General features: G+C 57.8%; 1 protein-coding gene across 1 annotated transcript; it reads left to right on the forward strand.

Annotated features, from left to right (window-relative positions):
• Positions 1 to 5,403: 5,403 nt before the first annotated feature.
• On the forward strand, positions 5,404 to 11,608 carry stox1 (storkhead box 1). The gene is made up of 5 exons (XM_042336661.1): positions 5,404 to 5,638; positions 5,732 to 5,844; positions 7,506 to 7,658; positions 9,020 to 10,643; positions 11,236 to 11,608. Exons 1-5 carry the CDS (start codon positions 5,421 to 5,423, stop codon positions 11,387 to 11,389), a joined length of 2,262 nt encoding a protein of 753 aa, XP_042192595.1. The 5' UTR covers positions 5,404 to 5,420; the 3' UTR covers positions 11,390 to 11,608.
• Positions 11,609 to 12,442: the final 834 nt, after the last annotated feature.

Consider the following 12,442-nt stretch of genomic DNA (forward strand, 5'->3'; position numbering starts at 1 on the left):
GCTGTGAGGAGGCCAGAGTGTGGGGGAGGAAGGGAGATGACGTAGATGTTGTTGTCTGGACTTTAGGAAGACGCTTGATAAAGTGCCACATAAAAGATTTGTAGCCAGAATTGAGGAACGTGGAAAGATTTAAAAAAAGGGATAAAGTGGAGAGAGGAATGGTCGAAGGATTCAATGGTGGCTGGGAATTCAGGGATGTCTTATCAATTAATGGAGCGTAGTTAGTGATGGGATCAGAGTTGGGACCTCTCCTGTTCTCCATTTGTCAACAACAACAACAACAATAAAATTACATTTGTATGCGCCTTTCACGTTGGGAGGACGTCCCAAAGCGCTGGACAGACAGAGTTACGGACCCGAGCTGAGAGTCGGGATGGGAGAGGGTGGAGGGCAGTGGGGGGAAGCAGAGAGATTGAATGTCAATGGTCAGAGTTAGGATCTTCCCTTCCTCCTATACTCTACAGGACTCCTCACCTCCCTCACTCTTCCCTTCCTCCTATACCCTGTAGGTATTTAAATCCTGGGCTTGGTGTCTCCTAATACCCGCTTGTCTTATTTCACTCATTTTCCTGCATTTGACCACCTGAATGCAGCTCTGTGGGCCTTGGCACCATCGATAATCCAGACTGACTATTATTCTCCCCCGCCCTGCCCGCTCCACCATCGAAGGTTGGACCTCCAGCCTTTCTTCCTCCACCCTCTCGAACTCCATCCCAGAGCCCCTCCACATCACCACTCCCTTGCCCCCTTCAAAGCCTGCCTCAAGACCTTCCTCTTTCACCTTGCCTTCGGTCAGCTTCCCCCAGCCCCACCCTCCCTGCCCTCCACCCCTCCTGATCCCAACCCCCAGCTCGGGTGCAAACACAGCATCGTTAGTAGAGGAATCCGGGAAAAGTTAGAGGCAATCTCTTCACTCGCAGGCTGGTCAGTGTTTCAAAGCCCTCGTGAGTCCCGTCACCCCCACACCCTCCCCCCACACCCTCTCCCCCACTCCCTCTCCCCACTCCCCTCCCCCCACACCCTCTCCCCCCCACACCCTCTCCCCCACACCCTCTCCTCCCCCACACCCTCTCCCCCACTCCTTCTCCCCCACACCTTCTCCCCCACACCTCTCCCCCACTCCTCTCTCCTCTCCCCCACTCCCACTCCTCCTCTCCTCCCCCACACCCTCTCCCCACACACCCTCTCCCCCACTCCTCTCCCCCCACACCCTCTCCCCCACTCCCTCCCCCACTCCTCTCCCCACACCCTCTCCCCCTCCTCCCCCACACCCTCTCCCCCACTCCCCTCCTCCCCCACCCCTCTCCCCACACCCTCCCTCACACCCTCACCCTCACACCCTCCCCCACTCCCCTCCCCCCCACCCCTCTCCCCCACACCCTCTCCCCCTCCACACCCTCTCCCCCCTCCCTCCTCCCCACACCCTCTCCCCCACCCCTCCCCCCACACCCTCTCCCTCCACACCTCTCCCCTCCCCACCCTCTCCCCCACACCCTCTCCCCCACACCCTCTCCCCCACACCCTCTCCCCTCCACACCCTCTCCCCCACACCCTCTCCCCCACCCCTCCCTCCACTCCCCACACCCTCTCCCCCACCCCCTCCCCCACACCCTCTCCCCCACACCCTCTCCCCACTCCCCTCCTCTCCTCTCCCCCACACCCTCTCCCCCACTCCCTCCCCCCACTCCTCCCCCCACACCCTCTCCCCCACTCCCCTCCCCCCCACACTCTCTCCCCACTCCCTCTCCCTCCACACTCTCTCCCCACTCCCCTCCCCCCCCACACCCTCTCCCCACTCCCTCCTCCCCCCACACCCTCTCCCCACTCCCCCTCTCCCCCACACCCTCTCCCCACTCCCTCTCCTCTCCCCCCACACCCTCTCCCCCACTCCCTCCTCCCTCCCCCACACCTCTCCCCACTCCCTCCTCCCTCCCCCACCCCTCTCCCCCACTCCCTCCCCCCCCACACCCTCTCCCCACTCCCCTCCCCCCACACCCTCTCCCCCACTCCCTCCCCTCCTCCCCTCCCCCCACACCCTCTCCCCACTCCCCCTCCCTCCCACACCCTCTCCCCCACTCCCCTCCTCTCCTCTCCCCACACCTCTCTCCCCACTCCCTCCTCTCCTCTCCCCCACACCCTCTCCCCCACTCCCCTCCTCTCCACCACTCCCCTCCTCTCCTCTGCCCCTCCACTCCTCCACTCCTCTCCCCCATCCACTCCCCTCCTCTCCCCCCTCCACTCCTCCCCCCCTCACTCCACTCCTCCACTCCTCTCCCCTCCACTCCCCTCCTCTCCCCTCCACTCCTCCCCTCCACTCCCCTCCTCTCCCCTCCACTCCCCTCCTCTCCCCTCCACTCCCCTCCACTCCCCTCCTCCCCCCCCCCCCCCCCCCTCACACAGCAAACCCCGCACCACACCACAGCGCAGTGTTAATAACAGCAATATAGACCTTGATGTACATTAACACCGGCAGCAGTGCAGTGCAGTGCAGTCCGGTTGCTGTCCCGGTGTAAACCGCGCACACGGGTACGTGGAGCCATCCAGGATACACAGCGCCTGTTAAACCACAGCGCAGCGTTCGCATTATAGCAGAATATTAATATACCGCAGCGATGTCGGCGATGCGTCAGATGTACACCATAATATAAGCGGATAACCGAGTCACGTTTAACAGCAGTCACTTTGGCGAGTGAGTGGCTGTGGGTGAACGTGAGTGCAGCTCTCGGGGTGTTTCTGGTTCAAAAGTTCTTTTGAATCGCCGCAATAAATTGCGGAGTCTTTCCGTTAGTTTTCCCATCTTAGATTCCCCCCTCCACTTCCTCAGCCCAAATTTTTACACCCAGTTTCTCCAATCAACCATTCCCTTATCTTCCCCAAGTGCGGATGAGATGCCGCGTGTTCTCTCTCTAACTCTGCAGTCGGGCTTCGTGGAAGTGTCTCAGGTGCTCGTGTCTCGGGCGATTTATTCTGAAGGGCTTTTGGGCTTGAATGTGAAATAATAATAATAATAATCCTTGCATTTGATAGAGCGCTTTTCACGTCGGGAGGACGTCCCAAAGCGTTTCACAGAACACACTGTAAAGTGAATTGACTGTATATTTGTGGGCGAACGCGGCAGCCAATTGCGCACAGCAATGTCTCACAAACAGTCGTGGATTGAAAATGACCAATTTAGTTTTGGTTTTGGAGGGATTATTATTAGGCTCTGTGTGGAGTAAGGAAACTTGTCCAAGGTTTCGCCCTCTGCCTGGAATTGAACTCAGGTCTTGGATTTGCAAAGCGAGTGCTCTAACTACTGAGCTACAGGACTCCACAGGACTCCAAATGCGCAAGGAGAGGGACACGTCCGAAGGCGCTGGGCAATCAACGTTTCAGACCCAAGGTGGGGGTTGGGAGCGGGGAAGGTGGAGGGCGGGGGGAGGAAGGGGGGTGATTGAAGGCCCGGTCGAAGAGGAGGGTCTTGAGGGACCGAGGGATGGAAAGGGGACCTTGGAGCCAACTAAGTCAGGGGGTAATTGTGATTCAGGGCTGGGCTCAGCCGCAGATACAACACCACAGGGTGAGTGACACCTCACTGTGTGCTCTGGTTGGCAGCAGCGTTGCCCTGGAGCCCGAGTCCGTGAATGCCAGAGAGAGAGTGTGTGAGACAGAGAGGGAGAGAAAGAGAGTGTGTGAGACAGGGAGGGAGAGAAAGCGAGTGTGTGAGACAGGGAGGGAGAGAAAGAGAGTGTGTGAGACAGGGAGGGAGAGAAAGAGAGTGTGTGAGACAGAGAGGGAGAGAAAGAGAGTGTGAGACAGAGGGAGAGAAAGAGAGTGTGTGAGACAGGGAGGGAGAGAAAGAGAGTGTGTGAGACAGAGAGGGAGAGAAAGAGAGTGTGTGAGACAGGGAGGGAGAGAAAGAGAGTGTGTGAGACAGAGAGGGAGAGAAAGAGAGTGTGTGAGACAGAGAGGGAGAGAAAGAGAGTGTGTGAGACAGGGAGGGAGAGAAAGAGAGTGTGTGAGACAGGGAGGGAGAGAAAGAGAGTGTGTGAGACAGAGGGAGAGAAAGAGAGTGTGTGAGACAGGGAGGGAGAGAAAGAGAGTGTGAGACAGGGAGAGAGTGAGTGGGAGACGGAGGGAGAGAAAGAGAGTGGGAGACAGGGAGAGAGTGAGTGGGAGACGGAGGGAGAGAAAGAGAGTGTGAGACAGGGAGAGAGTGAGTGGGAGACGGAGGGAGAGAAAGAGAGTGTGAGACAGGGAGAGAGTGAGTGGGAGACAGGGAGGGAGAGAAAGAGAGTGTGAGACAGGGAGAGAGTGAGTGGGAGACGGAGGGAGAGAAAGAGAGTGAGACAGGGAGGGAGAGAAAGAGTGTGAGACGGAAGGAGAGAAAGGGAGTGTGAGACAGGGAGGGAGAGAAAGAGTAAGTGAACGAGAGGGGGAAGAGAGTGAGTGGGAGAGACGAGAGAGAGAGTGACAGGAAAGAGCGTGTGTGAGAGGGAGTGGAAGGAGAGAAAGTGAGTGAGAGAGAGAGATACAGAGAGTGAGAGTGGAAAGAGAGAAAGTGACAGACAGAGTGAGTGAGTGAGTGAGTGAGAGGGAGAAGAGCCCCGGGAGGGAGGGAGTGAGAGGGGGAAGTGCCCCGGAGTTGGTGAGTGAGTGAGTGAGAGAGAGGGGGAAGAGCCCCGGGAGTGAGTGAGTGAGTGAGTGAGTGAGAGAGTGAGGGAGGGAGTGAGAGGGGGGGAAGAGCCTCGGGAGTGAGGGAGGGAGTGAGTGAGGAGGGAGTGAGTGAGGAGTGAGGGAGTGAGAGAGAGGGGGAAGAGCCTCGGGAGTGAGTGAGTGAGGAGGGAGGGAGTGAGGAGTGAGGGAGTGAGAGAGAGGAGGAAGAGCCTCGGGAGTGAGTGAGTGAGTGAGTGAGTGAGAGTGAGTGAGTGAGTGAGTGAGGGAGGGAGGGAGGGAGGGAGGGAGGAGGGAGTGAGGGAGGGAGGGAGCGAGGAGGGAGGGAGTGAGTGAGGGAGTGAGTGAGGAGGGAGGGAGTGAGGAGGGAGTGAGTGAGGGAGTGAGGAGGAGTGAGTGAGGAGGGAGGGAGGGAGTGAGAGAGTGAGTGAGTGAGGGAGGGAGGGAGGAGTGAGTGAGTGAGTGAGTGAGGGAGGGAGTGAGTGAGTGAGTGAGTGAGGAGGGAGTGAGTGAGGAGGGAGTGAGTGAGTGAGTGAGGGAGGGAGGGAGTGAGGAGGGAGGGAGGGAGTGAGAGAGTGAGTGAGTGAGGAGGGAGGGAGTGAGTGAGGAGGGAGGGAGTGAGGAGGGAGGGAGTGAGTGAGTGAGTGAGAGAGTGAGTGAGGAGGGAGGGAGTGAGGAGGGAGGGATTGAGGAGTGAGTGAGTGAGTTGAGTGAGGAGTGAGTGAGTGAGTTGAGTGAGGAGGGAGGGAGTGCGGGGCTGGAGGCCGATGCGGCGGCGGCTGGTGCGGTTGGCGCCGGGTTCCCTGGCGCTGATCCTGTCTCGGGAGGAGGGCGGTGCGGGAGCGGGTGCGGGAGCGGGTGCGGGAGGGGCCGCGCTGTGCGGGCAGCAGGTTCTGGCCCGGTTCAAGGCGGAGAACGCGAGCAGCGTGTGGGATGCGGGGCTGGTGCGCTCGGTGTCGGCGCTGCTGTTCCTGGGGTGGCTGGGGCCCGAGCCGGGACCCCCGGGACCCCCCCCGGGGCCACCCCCGGGACCCCCGGGGCCACCCCCGGGACCCCCCCCGGAGCCCGGGCTGGACAGCGGCCACTGTGCGCTGCTGGTGCGGGGCTGCACCGCTCACCTGGAGCAGCTGAGACACGCCTGGACCCGCCGAGCCCTCAGGCCCCCCCGCGGCTTCCTCATCAAAGCCCTCGGTGAGTCCCGTCACCCCCACACCCTCCCCCCACACCCTCTCCCCCACTCCTCTCCCCACTCCCCTCCCCCCCCCACACCCTCTCCCCCCCACACCCTCTCCCCCCACACCCTCTCCTCCCGGTATTCATTCCCACCAGTGACTGCTGAGGCCACAACAACAGCATGGTTCAAAGGGAACTGGAGAAGCAGCTGAGCAGTGAAATAGGACAGGACGTGGGCAGAGAGAGGGATAGAGAGATTGAGAGCTGGAGAGAGTGAGCTAGAGAGAGAGAGAGTGAGTGAGTGAGAGCTGGAGAGTGAGAATAAATAAGTAGAGGAATAGGCCAGTGCTCTAATTTTTTGGTTGCAGTGTGATGCACATGTCAGGGTATCTGAGGGCAACTGTGTTAGCATTCACTACCCTCATCTGTTTGACAGATTAACTCTGGCGACAGTTAATGCGCCATCAACACCTGTACCCACTTCCGCTGGCTGGTTCCTCTCCACTGCAGGTCAGGGAAGGTTGCTGTGGCCGGCGCTGGGAGAGCATCGAGCCCTCAGATCTGCTGGCTTCAAACAAATTTACTACTGCACTCGCTCCTCCCAGCTCCCGGCTCAAACTGAGACCAATTGATTTCCCCTGAGATTAACAGCTCCTGAGACAGCCAAGGTTAGAGCGTGTAACACACTCACTACTCACAGCCCGGGTTAGAGCGTGTAACACGCTCACTACTCACAGCCCCGGTTAGTGTGTAACACACTCACTCAAAACTGGGAGGAGTGGGGAGCTTCACAGAAACTACTACTGCCTATAATGACTGTTTTGGGTTGGTGTTTTGTCCACAGCAGCGTCCCACAAACAGCCATGGAGCGAGTGACTAATTTTATTTGGTGGGATTGATGGCCAGGACACTGGGAGACAGAAACTGCCTTCTCTTATCTAATAGCGCCACGGGATCTTTTAACATCCTCCTGAACAGGCACAGACGGGCCTCGGTTTAATTTCTCATCTGAAGGACGGCACTGCCCAACAACGCAGCGCTTCACTTCACCTCAGCGTAGACTGTGAGCTCAGAGACCTGACGCAGGATGTGATTGTGATGTGCTGGGAACAGTCCCAGACACTTGATGCCTGGTCCTGGGCTAAGGCGCCAGCTCCTCCGCATGTTCCCATCTGGTGGTGGGTGAGGGGTTGGTGGACCCGAGCCGGAGATTGTGTTACTGGGCCACACGGCAGGAGGTGGTGCCTGGTGTTTAATGTCACATTTACAACCCTGTTTCCTGGCCTGGGATTAGCCTGGGGCCCTCGCAGCATCCCACACTGTGCTCGTTTCACCGGGAATCAGAAACATCAAAGCATTTTACTGCGCAGACTGTGTGGATGTGTGAGTGTGAGAGGGAAGCGGTGAGTGACTGGTGTTGGGGTGGGGGGGAGCCTCGGGAGTGGCTGAGTGAACAAGTACCCCCCACCCCCTCCATCCTCACTGATTGAATTTAAGATCCTAGTTCTAATTGTCAAATGCCTCCACATCCTTATCCAACTCATTCTTCTCTCTCCTCATTTCGCCCCCTCCCATATCTCTCCACCTTGCCCTGAGCAGAGCGGTGCTGTGCGCGAGGCGAGCGGTGCTGTGCGGGAGGTTTTCTGTGCTGAGGAGAGCGGCTCTGTGTTGTGTTACAGGTGATGTGCTGCCAGTGGCCATGCAGCCGGTGGCTCAGTCCCATTTTGTGCCCTTGGCGGAGGTGCTCTGCTCTGTGATCCATGAGATGAATTCGACCCAAGTCCCTGTTAACCAGGACGCCTTGCTGCAACACCTGGTCAAACGTTACCCAGGTAAGAAGCATTGCCGTAGCCACGATAACGACACGCCAGCCCCCTCCCCCCCGAAACATGGTGCTAGTCCTGCTATGATGTGCTTCACTGTGGATACCATTCACTGCACAAAACCCGCTCGCTGCCCCGCAGGCTTTATAGTGGACGATTTCTGGACCATTCATTCACTGTCACTTCCCGCTGGGCGCAGGTACATGTGTCCCGAGAGCGCTGCTGCGGTGATGCGCTGACCCAGACACTGCTCTCTCTCACCAACCTCAGCCGTCAAACCGTGTTCAAAATTATGAAATGATTCGATGTCACGGACATTTAAATCATCAAAGTAATAATCCTTGTATTCCAAACAGCGCCTCTCACATCGGGGTGGTGGTGGGTGGGGAGGGCGTTGGTGGGGGCTCATCCCAAAGCGCTTCACAGAGTTTACTTTAAAGTGGAGTCACTGTGGGTTTTTGTGGGTGAACTCAGCGGCCACAGAAGTGTCCACAACTAGCTATGGGGTGAGAGACCAGTTTTATTTTTTATTTGGGGATCGTTGGCCAGGACACCGGGAAAGCGAAACATCCTTCCCTTTTCAAGTAGCGCCCTGGAATCTTTGACATCCACCTGAACAGGCAGACGGGACCTCAGTTTAACATCTCATCTGAAGAGACTGACCCTCTCTGACAGTGCAGCACGGCCCCCAGCACTGGAACGCCAATCTAGTTCCATGTCCCCGATGTGGGACTCGAACCCACAGCCTTCCGATTCCGTGAGTGCTGCCACTGAGCCAGGCTGACACGAGCGTGTAGAACGGACGGCAAGCGGCTGCTGCTCGAGCCTCTGCATCTCCTCCTGCTGGACCCATCGTTCAGTGGATAGGGATGGGTGTCTGTGGCAGTTCTCTCGAGCATTTGAGCTGCGTAGGTGACGGGTGGGAGGGCTAGAGGGGGCTCACCCTTTAATTGAGATTTACTCAGCCACCCCCCCCCACCCCCCCCAGCCCCCAACAAAAATATTTTGACCGCTGCAGGGAGCTCCTGGTACCTGCCTTCTATTCAGTGAGGGCTCAAACCCACACCAACGTATTTGAGAGGAAAGGTGAGGCATTGATGAGAGAGGAATAGGATGGCTGTGGGCACCTGTGCCCGTCCAGGTTGACCGTTAAATATCCTACGTCACTGTTGGAAAAGCAAAGGGAGTTTCCCCCGAATAACACTGTTTATTCACTCCATGATTGTTTGTGGAACACTGCTGTGTGCAAACTGGCCGCTGTGTTTCACCCACAAAATACACAGTCACTGAACTTTTCCAGTAAATCCTGTGCAGTGCTGCGAGAGATTTGGGTTGATGTTCTGGGTGCTGTGATCTGGGTCTTCCTATAGGCATCGCGGCACCTTCCCAAGAGATGCTTCACCAGACGCTGGGCAGTCTGATCCAGGAGCGCAAGATTTACCACACAGGGGAGGGCTACTTCATTGTGACTGAAAGCACCTACTACAGCGGGGGCATAGGCCGGCACAGGGGCACCAGCGGCTGCCGGGGGGAGGGCGCTGAGCAGGCAGTTTGGGCTCATTGCAGGTCCTGCCGCTGCCCACGGGAGCCCGGCACAGAGAGGCGTGAGCCATGCACAGAAAGGCGAGACACAGGCTCCCGGCCTACTGGGGAGGCGAGACCTAGCGACGAGGGGAGGCCCAGCGACGAGGGGAGGCCTAGCGACGAGGCGAGGCCTGCAGCTCTGGGTCAGGCCAATAGCCCACCTGATAAGGCCCCAAAGGAGAAGAGCCCCAAGCGCTTTGGTCTCAGTCTGTTCAGGCGCAACCCCAAGAAAGAGAGGCCGAAGCGGGAATACGTCAGCTTCTCGGCCCAGTTCCCTCCGGAACAGTGGCCGGTTCGGGATGAGGACAGCCCGGACAAGCTCCCACGGGAGGTGGAGCTCCAGCTGATCCGGCGCATCAACCCTGAGCTGACAGTGGATAACCTGCGTAGACATGCCCTGCTGCTGGGCAAGACAGCCACAGGCCAGGCCCAGGCTCAGGATCTCACCAGCCGAGGCACCTCCACACAAGCCCCACTGCCCCGTCACAGGCCTAGGGGCAAGAAGGGACTGCGGGCCAGAAGGCAGAGGGCGCTGAGCGAGACCCGGGCGAGGCCGGGCACAGAGCCAGCCGATCCCACCAAGCCAGAGGCAGGCGGCAGGGAGAGGCCGTCCAGCCAGAGGCCTAGACACAAGCATCACAAGAGAGTCAGTAACCCGAGCCCAGGAGGGGTGGAGGTCGAGACCCGGGAAATGAGGCGGAAGCTCGTCCAGAGGTCAAAATCCCTGGATTCGAGTAAGACCCGGTTCCATGTGGCAAGGCCCACCCCGGTTCAAACCTCAGATCCCCAAATGCTGGCATCCTGCAGGCCTCCAGACAGGCCAGGCCTGGGCCTGGAGAACGGGTCACATCCTAGGCCTGGGACCAACACCGAACCCCCGGACAACAGCCTCGACCAGGCTGTGGGCGAGATTCAGCGTGGAGAGGGGGAGCGGCTCCTGGTGAAGGAGGAGGGAAGCGAGAGCTATAGTGAGGATCAGGCCTGGGCCAGGGCGGAGCTGGGCCCCGGGGAGGAGGATGGGGAGGAGGAGACCTCCAGCTCCCTGTGCCTCGTGGATGAGCCTGAGATGGATGCCAGCCCCCGGCCCAGCCCTAACCTGAGCAGCCTGGTGCAGCCTGCCTGGCGGTGGGAAGGCCTGGGCGCAGGGTGTGTGCCGGTGCCTGGGGCCCCTGGAGGCCTGGCGGGCTGGTTGGAAGCGGCTGAGCAGGCCGGGCAGCGAGCTCACAGGTCGGCCTCTCCGCGGCCCTGTGACCGGCCGGAGGAGGCTGAGACAGAGTGTGGCGGATGGGAAGGCGAGGCTGGGGATTACTGCCAGCCTGGCATCGGCCCGGGGCCCCCCAGTGAGCGGGAGGAACGGACCGCGCTCGAGAACCACAGCGTGACCGGCGACAGCGGCATCGACTCGCCACGGTGAGTACCCCGGGGCAGCAGCCTCCCCTCAGCCACCTCCTCACGTGCTCACAAACACAGTCACTGCACTTCACAGCAATCCCCAGGAAGCTTGAAGATGTCTTAATGACGTGACAAAATTCTCGCTGTATGGATGCAAGTTGTTGTTAGTCCTCCCCCCACGAGTGCCCCTCCCTGGCCCCTGCCCCTGATCGCTTTTCCAGGGGTAAAAATCCCTTTTAAAAAAAAAAGGTAATAATATGGTCACTCAATCCACCGCTGTTTAGTGGGACACTGCTGTTCGCAATTGGCTGCCGTGTTTCGCCCACAAAATATACAGTCAATTCACTTCACAGTATATTCTGTAAAGCGCTTTGAGAGTCTCAAAGACGTGATAAGATGCTATATCAAATGCAAGGATTATTATTATTATTATTTCAACTAATCCTACTTCTCATCTGCCCTGGAGCGGGGGTCCTGGCTGATTACAGACTCCCTACCCCGGGACGCTTGTAGCCAAGGTGGGATCAGTCAATCAACGCAGAGTGTGGGGAAGATTGGGGTCCTCTGCGGACTTGCTCCAGGCTTAATTTTGGGTCGCTTCTCTCTGCAGGACCCGAGTGAGCCTGGCCTCAAACAACTCCATCATTATGGACTGCCTGAAGAGGAGGGGCCTCCTGCCCAGCTGTGAGCTGAGTCCGCACCGAAGCATCGGAGCCTTCGCTCAACAGTCCTTGTTGCAGCTCACCCCAGTCATGAACGTCTGACGTAAACCAGAGTACAGCGGACGAGCCCGGCCCGGTCACAGAGTACAGGGTGTCCACAGAGTCCTGTTGCCCCATTCCTCCCCCTTCACTTCCATTGAACTTTGCTGCCTTTTACGTTAAGCTGAGAAAAGTTACCATGTAATTTTTTTTAGACTCCGCATCGTGTAATCCTGCACCCTGAGCTTGTGCTCAACCTTTATATTAAACAGATCAACAAAAGCGTGTTGACATGCCCTGTGGGATTCTATTCATTTACTCTCTGTTTCGCCTTGGAACGTACTCCCGACGTGAAAGGTAGTATACAAATGTGATTTGTTGTTGTTGTTTCCATCAGACTTGGTCTGCAAAATACACAGTCACTACACTTTATTAAAAAAATCCCATTTAGTGCTTTGAAATGGCTCAATGGGATAATGCTACGATAAGTGTCAAATTCAAGTCTTATATTATATCCTGGTCTCAAGTTATTTATCAAAAACAATGTTCTCCATCCTCTGTGTCCTCCCTCTACCCCCTCTCCCCACTGATGGTGGTGCAGAGATGGTGGGAGATGCACAGCAAGCCCCGAGTTAACCAAGAGGAGGAGGCGAGCTGAGCAGCGGGGTAGAAGATCACAGAGACGGGGTATGAGAACCACTGTGAGACAGGGAGCCAGTGGGCCCCGGCAGAGATTTCCAATCCTACATTCCCCCCTAACAACTGGAACAGAAATTCAGCATCGAGTCAGCCCTCTATGATGGTCTCTGGACCGGTTCCTGAGCCAGGTGGGTTCGCAATACTCCCCAGGGCACTGCTAACGACAGCCTGGCAGGATCTCCAGGGGCAGACCAGTCACTGGGGACAGGGATTTTTCCCACCCAGCTCCCTGCAAGTCAAAGCCCCAATGGATAGGGTGGTCTTAGCCGGACATCTTGCAAATGTTCTCAATAGCAAGCTCTGTGGTTTTAGTTGGCTAAACTCCCAACAACAACAAAATTACATTTGTATAGCACCTTTCACATTGGGAGGACATCCCAAGGCGCTGGACAATCAGTGTTTCAGACCCGAGCTGGG

This window comes from Callorhinchus milii, unplaced genomic scaffold (assembly GCF_018977255.1).
Source record: "Callorhinchus milii isolate IMCB2004 unplaced genomic scaffold, IMCB_Cmil_1.0 Scaffold7, whole genome shotgun sequence".
Taxonomy (NCBI): domain Eukaryota; kingdom Metazoa; phylum Chordata; class Chondrichthyes; order Chimaeriformes; family Callorhinchidae; genus Callorhinchus; species Callorhinchus milii.